The 19618-nt window shown below is 43.9% G+C and overlaps 1 protein-coding gene across 4 annotated transcripts in view; it reads left to right on the top strand.

The window, feature by feature from the left end:
* The first annotated feature begins 213 nt into the window (after positions 1–213).
* The window catches only part of arhgap9 (Rho GTPase activating protein 9), a 33992-nt gene continuing 14587 nt past the window's right edge, over positions 214–19618 (top strand). For all 4 annotated transcript variants that reach the window (XM_084021141.1, XM_084021142.1, XM_084021143.1 and 1 more), the window contains exons 1-7: positions 214–451; positions 7170–7253; positions 10208–10549; positions 10816–11014; positions 11130–11530; positions 15142–15393; positions 16300–16389. In XM_084021141.1, coding sequence (XP_083877267.1) covers positions 10328–10549; positions 10816–11014; positions 11130–11530; positions 15142–15393; positions 16300–16389 — 1164 coding nt within the window. In that variant the 5' untranslated portion in view covers positions 214–451; positions 7170–7253; positions 10208–10327. The remainder of the gene's footprint in view (positions 452–7169; positions 7254–10207; positions 10550–10815; positions 11015–11129; positions 11531–15141; positions 15394–16299; positions 16390–19618) is intronic.

Below are 19618 nucleotides of genomic sequence, written 5' to 3' on the forward strand. Positions count from 1 at the left end.
AGATACGCTTGCCTTTGTTTCTCCGTGGCGCCGCCGGGCGGGATTCGTTTCTCGCGAGCCGGATTCTCGAACGGGCGACGCCCTGTAATAAAATGCGCGCTCCCCAGCGCCACCTGTAATCTGATTGGTTCAGCGTGAAATCATATCGTGGCGCTCGTAGCCAATCTTAAAGCACCAAACCCTCACGGCGAAAGCTATTTTCTATCCGTTTAAAGCGCCAGGAGGAGGATGTACCGTCATGGGCTACATCGGGCAACTTAGTGCCGATGTATGATTGTTTATTTTGCAAAAAAGTGCACGTCGGATTCTTTATCTGTGCGTCCGTTTACCCAGATGACGTGTGAAGTTATCAATATTTGAATTCCTGTCGCGAGAAAAAGGCGCAACTCCTGCTCTCTCTGCAGTTCACTTAAAAAAACACTCAATTGAGCTGCAGTCACGTCGCTGCAAGGTGAGTAATGTGTCCATCACATGCAAAGATTCTGCTGAATGTTTTGGTCGACAGACCTGGGAGACTAGTTGGATTTCTGCTGTGAAATATGACATCACTGCAGGAAATGTCTTCTTCTGTTGTTCACCCCGGATCGGTATTTTTATTCTACTGTTCGGGCTGCTGGATATGGTTTAGTTTGTTAAAGTAGGCAATTAATTAAATACATTCACGAAATATTATGATTTATATAAAAATATTTAGATTTTAGTAACTACGTTTCAAGTTGTTGAATCAAAGTTGAAATAAGTGACTTCTGACTCAAACTGATCACTAATTCATAATAATAATATTGTCACAACGTAGGTCGTGGCTTTAATGATCTTTTTTCCCTTTTTTTCCCCCTTTTTATTTACTCAGTGAAGACCATTGCGGACATTTCTGGATGTTTTTTATACTTTGTTAAAGTTAAATAAATAATACAAAATAAATACATTCTAATATATAAATGTTATTAATTTGAATGCTTTAATTGTTTAATAATTAATATACAATACATCATATTGCTGCCATCTTCTGTAAAGTTTGTGTAAAAAAAAAAAAAAAAAAAAAAAAAAAAAAAGTTGTATACAAATACAGTAACTCTATTAGTTAACCATCATAGGTCCCGCCTCCACAAACGCATCACACAGCAATTACTTGTTTTGGAAAAAGTAGCCTTTCTATTTCAGTAATTTTGGCACCTCATGGTGTCAAACCACATGTTGCCGCTTAAACTCAGTGGAGGCACCGCACGAGAGCCACAAACTCGTATAGACTTAAGTTTCCTTTGCCGCCCTGAACACACACACACACACACACACACACACACACACACACACACACACACACACACACACCTTTTTGATATCAAATATACTGTCATTCTTTATTTTAATTCATGTTTATACTCCTTTCAGAGGATGATGCGTTCTCATGTACTGTATGTGGTGACCTCCTATGACCTCATTTTCGGTCATCTCCATTTCCCAGTCATTAAATGTCACGATGATAATAACACTTTCCATATGACAGACCTCCATGCAGAAACTATTTGCATGCTACCGTGAGAGACGTTGACTTGCCTCTCGGTGTAGTGCACGGACGGGTTAACCACAGGACGTGATGGAAGCGGTTTGACGCGTTGCATTTTTACTGTTTCATAATCTTTAAGTCCATGCAAATCAGGAGATTTGCTCCCCTTTTTCGCCAGCCTGTGACGACACGGGCTTGAAAGATTATTCCCCAGTTGCAACTTTTGCTGATTAAAAATTCCCCGTACCATGTGCGGCATTAGCAGGAGGGTAACCAGTGCGCTGTAATTGCTGGTGTGCATCCACAGACTGCTGCTGTGGAAGCACTAGTGTCAAAGCGAAACGTTTTGTGACGCGTTGCTTGTCAGATTATTCTGCTGCTTTGAGCAAGTCTCGCACGTCTGGTGTGAGATGTGTGTTACAGCCCACGTGATGGCCACAATGCAATCGGGTCTCTACGTGCAGTTTTTGTAACATTTGGTCCCACAAAATAAACGATCTGACCTTTTTAGAGGTGGATTTTCTTTGGTGTTCAAATACTCCTCTGTCTCTTCAAATCACATGGTGGTTAACTACTCTGGTCTTAGAGTTCCTCGACCTTTTTCTCACTTGTGACCACATTTGTCTCTCAAAACAAATCTCAAGACCCAAAGTTGTGGTGCGGTGTAATTTCAAGAGCACAGGGGGAGCCTTGAACGGTTTGTATAAAGATTGATGGTGTATTTATGACGGTATTCTGTACACTGAGCTGAAACTGATGCAGATTAATAAAACAGCTCTGTAATACATCCTCTATTCACGACATTTATAATGTTCAGTGTTTTGTTGAAACTGTGGTTTTAACTTTGTGGGTCATTCCGGAAGCTGCAGTTGTTACAGCTTAAACCCGGGGCTCCTGTTTGCTCCTCGTACTGTATTGCCGACGTGGAAAGCGTCTTATCACGTCACAGATACTGTAGAGTATAGTAGCTTCCCTTACACTCACATCTGTGCTCTGCTTTAATCCAGCTTAATCCTGTATTTACTTTTAGTATCTGTGCAATGATTAGTGATTTCACTGGCTTGTACGATGACGCAAAAGGGCGGCGATATAAACGTCACGCCAGACAGACGAGAGTATAAATATTACACTGTCGGACACGCTTACATATTTGATATTATGACATCACGCCACTTAAAATGCAGTTTGCATCAGAGCTGAAACAGCTTGTTCTATGATCAGAAATGTAGATGACAAATATTTAATAATTGCTTCATAATTTTGATACTTTTTCAAGCAGAAGCTCTGGTTTCAGCTTTTTAAAAGGGATTTGCTGCTATTCTTCAATATATTATACATTTTTTTGTTTGTTTTGTTGCAGCTCATGTCTGCTTACACGTATACGTTTAAGAAGGAATGCTGGGTTTAGAAAATATTTAATTGAATTAACAGACCTTAAGGCACCATGGGTAAACACTCCTCAACCGTGTGACACATCCCAACTCTTCTTCTGTGTGTAATGTTTCTTTATTGAACCAATAACTCTCCGTTAACCCCGTGAAGGCATCAAAGCCGTGTCTGCATGTGTGCCTCTCCTCTGCAGAGTTTGCCTTGGGAGCTTTAGCTGCTCTTCCTTGTGCACCGCCAGTATCGTGCTCTCTTCAGCTGCACGGGGCTGAAAGTGGGTCTTTGACTTGCCTGATAGCTTTTGACAGCTCACTCTCATCCCCGGTGGATCAATGGAGCTCAGCGCTCTTCATTAGAAGCATCAATGTACCGCACATTCCCACAGGCTCAGCAACAACCCGCCAGCCCAGACGGAGAGCGCAGCTTTATTTTGTTATTCTCCAAAAGACCCTTTTTTGACTTCTGCCTTACATTTTATTTTCTTCAAGTGCGGAAATAATGTGGGAAAATGGTGAAAGGAGAACGGTTTGTTGTCCGTTAATTGACAATTGATGGAGAACTTTTAGCAGCAGCGTGAGCCATGTTGGTCAATCATCACTTAAATTGGGAATAAAACAGGATTATGGTTAATTCTGGGTGTATATCACATAGAATAACCAATATGTGTAACACTTCTTATTCTGTTTGACAGCTGCACACAGAAATGAATGCGCTTCACCATCTTTATCATGGAAACTTTAGTCTTATTCAGTCATAAAATAGTCTGACTTATTTTGAGTAGGACATAACGACAGAATCTTGAAATAATGAATCTTTCCTATACTGCTGAATTGAGTTGATTGATGGGGAAAATGCTAAAAAGGTTGATAATCGGTGAAGCTTTTAAATCATTTTCAAGCATTCATTGGCTTTACTGCGTTTCTATAGCATTGTAAATGAAATATTCCTGAATTTAAGACCATTAATTGGACGAAACAAGCTAATTTTCTGGTCAAAATGATGAATCAATAATTTCAGTATAATAATTTAATTTAATACGGAAAACAGTAATGAAGAACATCTTGGAAATCAATTTAAATTTCTCAATTTCAGTAAGGTGAAATTTCGTTGCTGTATTTCCTCATAAGAAAAGCTGCTTATTGAATACAGTAAGAAGCTTTTTTCACATCTTGAAATAACCTTATTTAACTAGTATAGTAGCAGCATATTTTTCATCTTCCACCCCCCCTATAAAATGCATACTAATTTAAAATGTGATGCTTGAATTAATTCATTCAAGGGTTTTAAAATGCCCTCCGAGCAATCCAGCACGACATCGCCTCACTAGCAGACGCCGGTCCGCCTGTTTTTGTTGTTTGCATTCAGAATGGGGCTAAAAAATGAGAGCTGGAATATTCTGAGAGTGAACTCTCTGAAGAAGTTTGCGATGTGTCGATGCCGGCTGCGGGGTTCATTGTAAACACGAGTGTTGCGTCAGCAAACGCTTGAAATGATGGCATCACACATGTGAAATGTTGTTATGTGCAACAAGAAACGGATAACGCGCCGGCTGGAGCCGCTGGAGATGGGGAGTCGGTCGCAGGGCTTGTTGTCATGATGATAGTGGAGAGAGCGAGAGCCAATGGCTGCTGCACTGTCAACATCTGTGCTTTGATTGGCCCGCTGACAATTTACACAGCTAATCACTGAAGGAATCCAGCCCACCTGTTTCCACACACACACACACACACACACACAGAAATGCATTCATGCACACGTTCACGCAGGCAGCTAGCTGTCACGCTGGGAGAAGCAGTGTGTGTTTCAGTGTCTCTCCCTGGTCTAATCATCAATAATGCATGGCTTTTGGGAGGATGAAAGGCTGTTTTGGCTTGAGGCGCGTGTCTCATATGGAGAGAGACATCAGCGCTAGTAGTTCTAACTGTACATCCATAGACGAACTGAACGCTCTCCATGGCTGTCCTCAGTAGTACCGCGGCTGAGAGTGGACTGATGTCGGGCTAGAAGATCGGTCATTAATAAATATTAGGATTTCTTATCGTTTGTGTCTGAATTGACATCTGAGGCCTTCCTACATACTGAAAGCCTTCTGAGACAACGGGGTTATTTATTTAGACAAATTTGACTTGACTCATTACATGTGTGGTTGCTAATTTCTAAAAGTACGCTCAAAGTTTATTCCTGTGATCGTTGAATGTGTTTCAGCTGTAGTTTAGATCTCATGGTGTGGTTTTGCGTCGATTTTTAAGGAAAAGAGATGGAACTCTTTGCTTAATTCACGATATGCTGCTGTGTTACTGCTCCTTTTTTACCGGTAATGATGTGGATGCCTGATGCAACGCTTCACCTCGCACAGCCTCACCTACTCAGAGTCGGGCCAAACCACCCAGCGCTCGTTTGTATGTGAAACAATGGCGGTCACGCACCAACGGCACGGCTCGTGGTGTCACCGCGAAGAACCGGCAGCAGCTGTTCGGCTGACATAGATATTGGCTTTTAAGTGTTACACTTATTCTGGTGGTAATTAAAGTTACTGAACAGTGTCACCTTCACTCTCATTTTCCTGTAAACCCTTTGGTTATTGACATTCATATGTAAATACAGTACAATGTGTGTGTGCGTGCGTGCGCGTGTGTGTGTTTGCTGTGTGTACACGGATGTGGGAGTGCACGCACCAGCCCTTTGATGTTCCTCATTCACTCTATACTCCTCTTCCCCATGTCTCATCTCTCTTTGAAGACCATGTAGCCATGATTATTAAAGCTGCCCTCTTTCCACTTCAAACGTATGGAATGAATATGGATATGATATGACATCCAACTTTCCACGTCCGACACACACACACACACACACACACACACACACACACACACACACACACACACACACACACACACACACACACACACACACACACACACACTTCCGTCCCCGCTGTGTGATCGGCCCTGCCATCTTAAACCATCTCTGTGGGCAATAAACTTGTCAATGAGTGACGAAGCTGTCTGTGAGCCTCGGGGGATTTTCAAGGGTGTCATGATGACATTATCTTAAGGTGGTTCCCTTAAGGTGGTTTTCACTAATGCTCCCCCCCCCCCCCCCCTCCGATCAGAACACGCTAACAAAGAAAGCTGCTCATGACGCGATGTCAATGTTAACGTGTTTTTGCTCATGGTTACATCACTTGGCATCACGTTGACCTTCAGCGTGCAGAAGGACGTATGTGTGCAGAGTTCGACACCACAAGGCTGTTTTCACATTCCTCTGCTGGAGGGGGATGTTTGCTCTACTCACCTTTTAAATCTGACACCTGAGCCGGTTTGGTGTGTGTTTTGTGGAACCCCAACGTAAATGCTAGAAATGAACCTTTTTGGTAAAGTAGGAGACGTCTCGTTTTTGGTTTCAATTTTGAAATGGACATTTGCATACTCTGCATTTTTAATGACGGCAAAGGAATTCATGTAATTTTTAAGATTTTTTAGGTAATCACATTTTTGTGTTGAAACAAAATTATTATTCAAAAGGAGGATATTTTCATGTATAAAAATAACATGTCTGGAGGGTGTCTTTAATCTTTTATGTGTTCACTCTGTGATGGATTCCCAATCTCAAGCCAGCTTCAAATGCATTTTGAGAGGAAGTAAATCTAAAAATGTATGTATGCTACGTGTGTAACAACCAGGGGCGCCTATAATCCTCCCTAAAGTAGTTAATCGAGTGGCCTTTCTGGTGTGCTGGCTTGACTCAAAATGTAATTGGTATGGCATCACATCCTTTATACTGATCATTCTGTCTGGTATAGTAAACATTTTAAATAAAACAACACATCCTGACATGATTTGGATGAACATGAGGTCATCTGACCCACTGCTAACATCCGATTGGTGGATTTGCTAACTGTGTGGTGGAACTGTTGAATAGCCGGCTCTGTGCGTGTGGATCGATCGCCCTGATCAATAAAGTGGGGCTGCCGGGTGTTTATGTTTGTTCAGCACACAAGACCTCTCTGGTTCTCACTCTCGCCGTGTTCCTCTTCCTCAACTTCAAACATTTATTTGCATGAATGGGTAAAAGCCAGCTGACGCTCCCGCTCTCTCACTTCCTCTGCTCGTTTTATCTCTCGGGCCAAATGCCGTCTAAACGGGGGGGGGGGAAGGTACGGTTCAATGAGTGGAGGCCGGATCGCATCCCTGCAGTGTGTGTGTGTGTGTGTGTGAGCGTGTGTGTGTGTGTGTGTGTGTGTGTGTATACCTTTCTAATGGTTTTGTTTTGGTTTTAGGGTTTATCGATGGAGCTGCATGCATGGATTTGACCGCAGAGTGAGCTGGTGACCTTGTTGAGACTCTCTCACTTCAGGACCATGGTGAGTCACTCATGCCCCCCCCCCCCCCCCCCCATCTGTCTGTCTGTCTGTCTGTCTGTCTGTATCTCTCTCTGTCTGTCTCGCATGCATGCACAAATTGTGTACTCTCCATCTGAGTTGGAGTGAAATAGCATGAAGCACTCTCTCTGAGTGTTTCTCCTCTTGTCTGTTTTTGTTGTTGTTGTTGTTGCTCTGATTCTTTTCCTATTCTTTTCTCCTCTATTTTTATTTTAATTATTCCTTCTGTCCATCAATCTCTCTCCATTTGTCATGTTGACACAACAACATAAGCCCCGTGCCCTCAGCCCCTGGCACCAAACGATCATTGCCTCTCATCAGCTGTGGCGGGGAGCCTGCGTCTGTACTCATCCGCCATATGGGCCTCTCTGTATGTTTGGGCGTGTGACGCCAGTGCCCTCTCCGCTGCCATCTGACCCGCAAATGGAAACAGTCTGGCCTCATTTTGTCTTTGCACATCACCACAATTTGTTCTCTTGTTTTCTTCACGCCTTCGCTGTTTCGCTGCTTGTGGTAAAATAACAGCAGATCTTTAGTCAAACAGTCTTTATGTATGTGATGAACTACAATCATGGAGTGAGGAAGGACTACACCATTACTCTCTTTAGCAAGCAGTCTGAGCGGTTGCCTTCTGGCAGCACGGTTGAAATGCATGAACCCTGCTGTAACGGCCTAATTTGCACATGACACAATGAAGCCTCCTGTGTACATTTGTACTAGTGAGTGATTTGGAACCACACAGCAACTGTGTTCAGCCTGAACTCAACAAATGAGGTCACACAAAGTCCCACAGTTGGTCTCTGATTCTGTGAGCGGTGAAGACAGACAGGAAAAGACAGACAGGTGTGCAGCAGAGGCAGACGAGCTCTTCCTGTCCGCGTGGGGAGATGAACTCACGATAACAATCTTGGACGGGTTTGTATGAATCGACACTGCTTTGTGCTGTTTTGGCCGCGGCTATGATGTCATTCTTCCCAGCCTGGCCAAATACTACATTTTAATAGTTAAGCTAAAACCGACTACTGCTCTGTGCTTCGAGGCTCAGCTTGGTGTTTTGTCTACTCAGCATCTCTTACTGTGTTTCAGCACGACAGGCTCTATTGGCTGTGACTGTACTGCCTGTACTGTTTCGCAGCAGAAGAACAAATAGCAAGATAGAGAGGATATGACCCAATCTGTGGTTGCACCTTGATGCGTTTGTGCAGCTTCCTGTTTGCTCGCTCGCCTCGTCTCTCTGACTCTTTTTTTTTTTTTTTTTTGTCCCTCTCCCTCCTGAGTTCAGCTGCACATTTGACAAGATGGTATTTATTATATATAGATATATTTATTTATTCCATTTTGATGAGGTTTGGCTATCTGGCCAGAAAGGCCAGGCAGTGCTTGGGCCCCATATGCTGGTGCTGAGGGATTTCACTTGTAATTCTCTGCAGCCGTGGGGGTCACAGATTCATTCCTGTGCTTTAATAACAGTGGGATTATCAAAGTTGAGCCAGCTAACCCTTCCCTCTCTTCCATCGCCTTCACATGGCTCACAGCTCCATCCAGCGTCATCCATTCCTCCTCATCCCAGCTTCTCTAATTCTTTTGTATTTTCCTCCTGACTATCTGCTCTGATTGCACTCCATGTTATATCCGGGTCATTCAGACTTTTCTCCTTCCATTTGTCCATCCACAGTTTAAAAATCAATCCCTCAGTCATAAACATGCATGTCTCTGTTAAATGTCTGGGACCTCTCTTGTTTGTATTCCTCCCCTCTTCTCGCCCAGACTGAGACGGGTTGGCCCTGACTGTGACTGAAGCACTGTTGCTAGGTGCCCAGGGTTGTTCCAGTGTCATGGTTGCATGTTGTGCGAGGCTGTATGTGTCTGGCAGAAAGTTAGATGCTCTTATGTAAGCGGGCCTTGGCTGGGTAGAGCACGGGTTTAGCTGGGGGATGCTGGCTCAGGTGGAGAGACGGAGAAAGCTGCTATTTTCGGGTATTCTGCCCCTCGCTTCCCCCGAACGCACGAGTTATTCACTCGCACGTGTCTCTCGGTTCTACCGGCATGAAGGGACGACAGAAGAGTGGCGCTGTGCAAATATCTGCAGTGACATTTCATCTCCGTGTGTCAAGTTCACTCATATTGGATCTGGCTAGTTATTATATAATTATAATGTGGTGGTTACAGCTTTATAGCATTTTGAAACAAGCAGATTATTATATCTTTTTTTTGTGATTTGTAAATTGAACTTAAAGATTGTTTTCATCATTGATTAATCTGAAAACAACAGTTTCATTGGTTAAGATGAATGGAGAAGATGCATATCACTCTCATGTGTCCACTGGGCTTAGCTTGGTTTAACATAAAGGCTGTGAGCAGTTGCCAGGCAACCAGCAACTACTTAACTACTTCTACTACTTTAACAAACAAGTCATGACGTGCTGATTATTGAGTTTATAGAGCTGCTGGTTGGTGGATTTTTGGACAGAGTCCGCTAGCTGTTTCCCCCCGTTTCCAGTCTTTGTGCTAAGCTAACCAGCTGCTGGCTGAAGCTTCATGTTTAACTAAAGCGCGATATCGATCTTCTTATTTACCAATTCACCAGAAAGTGAAAACGTTTTGTCCTTGTTGCCAGAAAATGGTGACAAAATGCCCTTCACATTTTTCAATGACTTGTTTTGTCCGACCAACTGTCCGATCCTTTAAAAGAAAGAGAAGCTGGAAGCTTTTAGTCATTGTCATTTTTTAATTATTCTTTTTTATGTTGATTTTCCCCGGATTGACTTCCAGTTTTTAGCACTAAATGAATTGATGTTCTCTCCCTTTGAAGCTGCACTCCGGCCGGTTCACATATTTTCATTGTTCTCTGACAGCTTCAGTAATCTCTCTCTCTCTCTCTCTCTCTCTCTCTCTCTCTCTCTCTCTCTCTCTCTCTCCCTCTCCCTCTCTTTAAGAGCATGGGTCTGGCCTGGCTCCAGTCTCACCTGCCCTGTGCTAACCCGACCAGTATCACCAGTATCCACCTTCAGCACGCCTCCAGGCCAGCTTGCTGAACAGGACGTGCGTGGAGAGCCATGCTGTCTGGGTCTTGGCGGCGTTCTGTGGGGCACCAGCAGCCGGCTGCAGCGCCTGTGGCGACCTCCGGGGGCATGACGGTGTGTGGGGTCCCCAGCGGCACGGTGGTCCTCGAGGCCCAGTATGACTACAGCTACCGCGGCGCTGATGGACGGCAGGTCTGCATCAGGGAGGGCGAACGCTTCATTCTCCTGAAAAAGACAAACACCGACTGGTGGCAGGTGAGAAGACAGTTCATCTACGTTTTGTTTTAGAACCAAAGGGTTCACATTTGGAATAAAAACATTTGCTTTTGTCAGCATTAGAACCCTGATTGTGTCTCTCAGGATCAATCCCATTTGTGGTGGATTTAGTAGATATGCAGTTGTACAGCATATTGACTTTGGGGCACAGCTTTCGGGCCTCAGCTGCGTCGGTCGACGCTCGGCTGAACTAAGTGGATCTACGCGGGACACAATGGCATTTTTGAAATCTGTTCTGTTGGCAGGTGCGGCGAATTGGGGCGGCCAGTAAAACAAAGCCGCTGTATGTTCCTGCCACGTATGTGACGGAGGTGCCCATCGCGTCGACGCCCTCGCCGCAGCGCCTGGTCGTATCCGCCTCGCTGAACTCCAACCTCAGGATCCTGCCGAGGGCGGCGCCGTCTCCCAACACCAATGAGACGAGCTATAAGGAACAGCGTCAAGGTAAAGTGTGAGAGGACGACGGAGAGTCTGAGAAAACCAGGTTAATTCTATATTATGAGAGGAGAAAAAGGTTAAAGGTAAATATGGTCCTCATTGATTTGCCTTCCTCTCCCAGTGAACAAACCCATCTTCCACTCCATGGAAAACCTCAACTCCAACAGTGCCTTCCGGGGGCTGGACAACAACACCAGCAGGGGTGGAGGTCGCTTCCCCACGCTGCCTCTTTGGTCTGGTTTCACCTTCACCCCCAACTCACCCACCTCCCCATCGGGACATCTAATGGTCCCCGGGGGCCCCACGGCTGCCACGGCGACGCAAACGGCACCAGCGAAGCCCAGGGTGGTTCCCATGATCACTCGGAGCCAGAGCTCCAGCAACCTGCCGGAAAACCTGATGGAGAACCCTTACGATGAGGTGGGCGGCGGCTTCAGTGCTCGCGGCAACCACAGGATGCCCAAGAAGTCTTGTAGCCAGTGGGACATGGTGGGAGCCTCCGGCAAGAAGAACCACCTGCAGGTAGGAACAGGCAAGCCCTAAAAACCTTCCACAGATGTTTTGTTTTTTGGAAAGCTGCAGGAGCCTGGCACGCTTTGTTATTCAACCAGGATCCATTACAACAATCATGTTGAGTAAAAGTTTGAAGTCAGAGTGATCAACAGTCAGAGATAAATATGAGAAGTTGAAAAACACGAGAGATTCCTTTCAGTTAAACCAAAGTAGGGCATGTTTGTATCAATAATGTTGGAGTAAACCTTTGTACCAGTGAGATCGATGCCTCTCACCAAATAACTGATGGCAGAAGTCTGACCAAAGATATTCTCACATTGATAGCCACTAATACATTTAATGCAATAGAACGATGTTTCAATTTAACGGATCATCTCATGTTATGTTACATCTCTACTCTCTCCCAACATGCACATTCTTATACTTCGTACTGTGAACCTTTTCACTTCCTCTGCTCAATATTTTCTACAGTCCCACAAAAAAACAACTCTTCCACTTTAAAAACAGATCTGTTTTTTATACAGTAATTATATTTTGTCATATTTTCTATTGTAAATGTTCTTATTTTCTATTGTCTCTTGACTTTCGCACTGTATGTATCAGTTTGTATCAGTGTAGATTTCAGTTACACCAGCAAAGGTAGAACATAAAATATTTGAATCCCATTGAAATATATTTTCCTGAGCTTATCTTCGGTATTTCTCTTGAAAACAAAGCACAAATTGACTTTTAATTTCCCATTTCTGTAGAGAAAGTTCAGCAAGCAAATACAATAAGGGATCAGGGCAATAAAACAGATTAATTAAAGTTTTTGGAATGAACGTCAGACCTACTACCACCATGATTAAGAGTTTAACAGGTTTAAGGCGACAGATATTTTCATCTGATAGCAGTTTCTCCTCGGGGAAAATGTATAAATGCTAATTGTCATATTGAACTGTTAGTTCATGCCTCCTCTGATCCGGAATAGTGTGGAGAACAGTGAGGCAAATAAGAAAAAACAGGACAGACCAGTCCATCACATGTCGCTGGTGTTTAAGGAAGTGTGGGTTTAGATCAATTTTGACTTCCTCTCATTAGCAAATACTCTAATCTTGTGGATTTAGACGTCATCACACCCAAATTGTAATAAACCAGCTGGAAGTTGTTTTTAGCCTTGAGACTGTAAGGTTTAACTCGATAAATAATTATTAGAAAAATGTTAAATTATAAGTGTTTTTGTTTGTCTTAAGATTTAAGTATAGTTATTGAGAGCTTTTTCAAACTAAATTGGAGGAAAATCCCCCTTGTGCGATCCCACCAGACGTCTCCAGAGGTTGCATTTGATTTACGTCTGTGCTTGACCTCAATAATCCTCCGAGAGCAGCAATCAAGTCAGCATTGTGGAGCTTCCCTGTATTACATCAGGGGGGGATTACAGAAGGCATCGTTGTCGAGAGAAATACTGAAGGTTACCTCTCTCTCTCTCCGTGAGGGAAATCTCCCACAGCCGAGCTTCCACTGAACCATGCATGCACCGGTGATTCCCGACTCTGGAGAGCTGTGATCTCAGTGGAAATGACAGTGCTCTTTTTTCCCCCCCGTCTCTGTTTCGGCCCCCTGAGGAACTCCTCTGCTCAAGCCTTTAATACCAGTGACCAGGATCATGTCGGCCACACCCAGGTCATAATGCCAGAAAACTCTCACCCTTCACTGCCACAGTGATGATGAATTTAAATTTGGATTTCGTCCTCCAGGCGGTGGAATCCCATTTGAAGAGATAAACTGGACTGATTTTTAAACGGTGTTTTTATGGCCCTTTTGCCTAAATGAGTTTGCGCACACCTGAACATCTCATACCAAATCAACATTACCACGCTATAATAGCCTCCACTCTAAGATTGTGCAACGTGGCTGCAGGGCTCTTGTAATACACAAGAGCAACAGTGAGCTCGGCCACTGATGTTGGGAGTGAAAGCCTGGTTTCCCCTTTAGAGCAAAAGTACCATGATGTGGATATACCATAACGTGAATGACCGAGAGACGGGAAAAACCCAGGGAGAGAGCGAGTATCTGTCACATATGCCTCTTTTCTCATCGTACCAGTCACACGAAATTGCAGTTTTACACCGCACAGCCCAACCAGTTCTCTTGTCTATATATAGAGCTTCCCTTTCTTGGTTATGCCCTTTTGTGTTAGAATAACAATGAGCGTGCCACCAGCTGTGAATAAGCGCTTGATCACGGCGTTGATGAGGGTGAGAATGGAAGAAGTGTCTGAAATGGAGGTAAATTCTCAATGAGATCATGGAGTCGGCAAACTTGCTTTCGCTCAGAATGTCGAGTTCGTCGTTCTGGAAACGACAAACGGGTAACGATCTTAGTGATTATGACTTCTCTGCCATGTTTGTTCATCTTCAGCTGCTTGTCTTTATATCTTTTATAGCAGCAGGAATCCAAGAAGTTATTGTATTGTAATGTTTTACATGGGATTTATTCTCTGGTCTAAAAAAAATTACATTTGAGGTGTTTTTATACGTATAGCTATCCTATTTGACCAGTTTATTAATAGACCTAAGTCTATTTTGTATATTGTATTTTTTGGATACACAATTTTCAAATTTTTAGAAACAAACTTCTGTATGTTTATATTTTAAAATTCTCTATCGACAGCTACCATACAGCACATCCTTTTGAGTGTTATAGAAGCAAACTATTGAAGTAAAAGTGCTCTGAATTCCATATTTGTAATCAACCATGGCCCCATTCGGTCCTGTTGAGGTGTTTTGATCGAACCACTGAGGCGAACGGTAAGAAACTGTGAGGCAGGAAGCTTCAGGTGAGCTGGAGACTCAGTGCTGCCCCCTGGAGAAAACTACCATAAACACTGGCATGCATCCATACACACAAACTATGTGTTATGTAACCGGGATCAACCAGCTAGCCAGTCAATCAGTTAGTGAATTATGTCTCAGCTATATTTCGTGGAAAAGATGACGCTCCACGCATATCTCTTCAATTAATTTCATTGGATTTGTAGATGTCCTTTCTATCTGGGTGAGCGCACGCGTTTCTATAAGCTCCGTGTTAATCCGAGGCCTGACCAGTGTTATTCCATAGCAAGAGGCGGTTGGGATTTACGTGTTTGCCTTTGTGTCTTCATCTGAGATGTGTTTGTGCCGTCTGAACACACACACACACCCACACACACACACCCAAAAAAACACAATGAACTCAATCAAGCAATATCTGCAGCTACAACGCCTATCTATCTATCTATCTATCTATCTATCTATCTATCTATCTATCTTTCTATCTTTCTATCTTTCTATCTATCTATCTATCTATCTATCTATCTATCTATCTATCTATCTATCTATCTATCTATCTATCTATCTATCTATCTATCTATCTATCTGTCACATGCATCATCCAGCTGCTGTAAAAACTTGTTAGAGCACCACATTTGCATTAATCCGCAGCTGAAAATAGTCCCGAACAAATGCAAATAGTTAGCATCAATTAATTTATGTCCAATTAGTTCCATGGAACTATTGAGTCATGTTGTTGCACATTCAAGTCTCATGTTTTTGTCCACCACTCTCCTCCTCCTTTCCCTCTCCACTGTTTCTACCGACAAGGTCCCAGCAGAGTCCTACCTGTCCCAGCTGTCCTGGCAGGACTCACCCCTTTACACTGAAATGCAGCCGGAGACACGTCTGTCCCAGCTGGAGCCCCCCAGCCCTGGTCCGGGTCAGCAGCCCCACCAGGTCATGGACCTGTGGGAGCAATACACGTACCTGCCCACCGGGAGATTCTACTACGTCAATAGCATCACCAAGGAGAGGTCGTGGAAACCCCCTCGCCGGGCTCGTGGACGAGCCCCCAGCATGGTAAAGCTCCGCCCACGGCCGCCGTCCATTCGCTGCGTGTTAACTCCTCCCTGGTTTTTCCTTTTTGTCTTTCATTGAAATTTAATTTTGCTAAGGCTGGTGTTTTTCAGGAGCCGGATGAAAGCTTTTTCCTCAAAGGAGAGGATAGACAAAGGTCAGGGGGGAGAATAAAAGAGTCTGCTCATTGATATGCTCACATAGTTTGACTGGTATCAGCACTACAAGGGACATTTTCACCCAAATACCTTTATCAGACCTAAAGGGGAGCACCCTGGCGCTCATATTTTCCACAGTGATCACAGGGCAGGTTTCCCCGGCTGAAAGCTGGAGTCTAGAGCATGCAGGGGAGACTCATCAGTCACGGAGAACCTGGAGAGTTGCTGAATAAGTAACGTCCCAATGAAAAAACCTTAGCAGCACCGCTTGTCTGGCTCTGTTAAAGGTTAAAAGAAACCTGGTGCATGTGCCAGGCAACCAGCAGAGAGTCCAGGGAGTTCTCAACCAAGAAAAAGCCACTTACATAAGCCACCGTAATGTTAGGGCATGCCACTTCTTCCCGTCCGATACCTTGACATAAGCTGTTTATGAAACATCTGTCTGGATGCACTTTGCTCAACCCTAACCATCTACAAAACATCATGCACTAATTGTGAAACAAATATTCTACTCCCCTAACGGAAGAAATACAGCTCAGTTAGGCAACGCTGCTGCTTCTTTTGATTTCAGAAACTTTTAGCAGCATTCTAGCAACCGGTAACATATCTGGTCACAAATTTAATGGACAGATATGAGGTTGATCTCTGTATCCACCAGTAGAATGATCCTGTCAAAGAGGTGTGGGTTAAGAGATCAGAGTGTATTTAAGACCTGTGCTGTTTCACAATCTGAGTTTTCTTTGTGTTGCAGGTCGGTGCAGGACAGCCGCAGACGTTACCCAGAGAAACCAGCCATCTGTCGCTGCCGCTTCCTGCAGCAGGCAACGGGGCAACACACAAGGTAAGACTGCTGGACTTTAAGGGTTTGGTCCCCCGATTATGAATCTCATCACCTGCATTAGTGACGGGACCATCTTCCACGCCACTAATCACAGGGTCTTTTCTTGGGATGAAAAGATGAGGTGACAAAATGAATAGCAGCGGTTCCCCTTGCATGGACATGTGACTTACGTGTTGTTGTTTTCTCCACCCTCACCTGAAACCTGCAGGAAGCACACCCAAGGAAAGCATCCAGTTACACTTTTTAATTCTGTTGTCGTTGTTTGAATCACCAGTGTTGTTTTTTTAAAGTGCCTTATAAGTAAAGCTGATGTGAGAAGGGTTTCTAATGAAGGGTATCCCACTGAATATCACATTTCAACATAGTGGAGCATGGCGTAATATTTGTTTTTCTTATTTTTTCATTCATTCATTAGTCCTAGTGCAGGGCTGCAGTGGTGTAGTGGGTAGCACTGTCGCCTCACAGTGAGAGGGTCCTGGGTTTGATTCCCGGGTCGGGTTTGGGTTCCTTCTGTGTGGAGTGCATGTTCTCCCCGTGTAAGCGTGGGTTCTCTCCGGGTTCTCCGGCTTCCTCCCACAGTCCAAAGACATGCAGGATGGGGATAGGTTAATTAGTGACTCTAAATTGCCCGTAGGTGTGAATGTGAGCGTGAATGGTTGTTTGTCTCTACGTGTCGGCCCTGTGATAGACTGGCGACCTGTCCAGGGTGAACCCTGCCTTCGCCCAATGACAGCTGGGATCGGCTCCAGCCCCCCCGCAACCCTGAATACAGGATAAGCGGTAGACGATGGATGGATGGATGGATGGATGGATGGATGGATGGATGGAAAGTCCTAGTGCGTTTATACAAGGGTTGTTGTCATGAGGAAGTTTGTACTTATGAATCGGTGAGAATATGAGAATGTTTGCAGGCGGCGACCTCAAGGTCTGAATGCTTTCTTGCGTTCTTTTATCGGCCAGCAGGGGGCAGCTCTTGTTCCAAAAAGAGGTCCGATTGTATAGAAGTCTATGAGAAAATAACTCTACTTCTCACTTTGTTGATTACCTCAGATTGTACGCGGTGTCCCGGCCTGAACCGCGTTCCAGATTAAAGCAGGGACAAATTAAAAAGGAGATTACTAGTCGCCCCGTCGTTTACTGACCACCTCCCCGCCGTATGTATTTATTTATTAATGTATGAACTGCCCCCCGACACACACACACACACACGCACAGCACCTCGCAAAATGGTGTTTTTTGTTGGGCTAATCCCTGAAGGGAATAACAAGGTAATGCCTCTTGATCTGATGCAGATGAGCAGAAGCCATTAGGGTCACACAGAGCGAGGCAGGGGACTCTTTTTAAATCCAAAACATTACAAAACATCGCTAAATTTAAACCACTCACTGAAACTTCTCATCAGCGTTAAACCCCTCGCTGACCTCACAGATGCTGTCGCAGTCAAACTTCCACTGTTTCGTTCATTCCGTCCTTTTTTTCTTCTTCTTCTTTTTTTTTTTTGCAAACTCGGTCTTGCGAGAGTTTCTCTTCGAGGGAGGAAGTGCATCTGTTGTTACAGACGTACGGGTTCAGGGAATTAATGCCGTCGGTGACTGAAATGAACCCGGATCCAGAACGTCATCTACGTAGCGAAGCGACGCAAGCTGCGTGATCCAGATTGCCAGGGATAAGCATTTTGCAACTCAAGGTTGCATTGCTTCAGCGTTGCGTCACACTGTTTCAAATTTAATGTTGCTCATCAAAAAAATAAATAAAAAATACCCACATGATCAAAGCAGTGATTCCCCCCCCATCAGGTCCGTTGGAGATGCCTACATGACCTACATGTGTCAGCTTTCATTCTGTGCTACATGCATGACACAGGAAGTCCACCAATTATAGATAATACACACTCACATGTTAATGACCCAGGTGTTCTCTGGGTTTTCTACTCTACATTTTCATCATTCAAAACGATTTTAACCCCACATTGACTCTTTCTTGTGCTTTTATTTTGTAGTTTCCTGATGTTTGAGACCAAATGACTATTCAGACTATTGAGGAAATAATCAGATAAATCGCTGTTGTTTGGCAGTTACTTACTTATTGTGCAGATTCAGAATTTGCATATCATCATTTTATAAAATCTGTTATAGACTAAGCGATCTGTTTTAACTTCTCTGCTCACTCAACAGCAGCAGGTTGTATCAAGGTGTTCATGCTAACTGATGTTGGTTGGAGGCGTGTCTTGTTAAGTCCTACTAGGTTATTGGTTATTGTTTTACTTTTATACTTTTTTTTTTTACCAATTCATTTCGAGTTTTCTCAAATTAGCTGAACTGCTCCATAATATTTCCGCATATCAGAATAATAACAATCCAGTAAAATAAAAATTCAAAAGCATTAAAGGTGCTATTATTCATTGAGTACTTTTATATTAAGTACAACACTTCTGTACCGTACTAAGGACTATCTCATGTGTCGTATGTTTAACTGAAGTAAATCATCCTCACACCAGCTTCTGTCTGGTGGTTAACAACATTGCAGACAGACGCTGCTGCTCATTGGTTAATGTGGCAATTCTTCAACAAGTTCTGGTGTGAATATTTCGAGCTGCTACGCCTCAGAGTGATGGTAACGGCTGATAAGTGCAGCTTCCCTCTAGAATGGGGAAGTAGACTCAGGCAGAAACGAGAGGGACAGATGAATGGCTTTCACAGATAAAAGTGGCGTGACATGAAAAGACAGGCGAAGACTCAAACACGACAGGAAAGACCGAACCAAAAGAAAAGCTCTCCGAAAACAAAAGGATTGTGTACCTGGGTGATCGGTGACAATGAGCACCTCTGCTGTAAGTTCATATTACTTTCTCACACAGTATTGTGTTATTTAATTGTTTTTCAATTCCATGTCGTCGTTGGTGTGGAACTTCTGGCAGCAAGTGTGAAGTGTCCTGCTTGTTAAACGGAGCTGAATATGTTTCACGTGGTTGTTGTGCTGATATAGTTCACTCGCTGTGTGTGTGTGTGTGTGTGTGTGTGTGTGTGTGTGTGTGTGTGTGTGTGTGTGTGTGTGTGTGTGTGTGTGTGTGTGTGTGTGTGTGTGTGTGTGTGTGTGTGTGTGTGTGTGTGTGTGTGTGGTCCAGTTCAGCAGCTAAAAACTGAGTCAAAATGGTACGATGCAACGTGTTTCAGGCAACGTCTGCAACTGCCTTCAGTTGAATACGGGCATGTGTGAGTGTGTGTGTGTG

This window comes from Eutrigla gurnardus (genome assembly GCF_963514095.1).
Source record: "Eutrigla gurnardus genome assembly, chromosome: 2".
In the NCBI taxonomy this organism is placed as follows: Eukaryota; Metazoa; Chordata; class Actinopteri; order Perciformes; family Triglidae; genus Eutrigla; species Eutrigla gurnardus.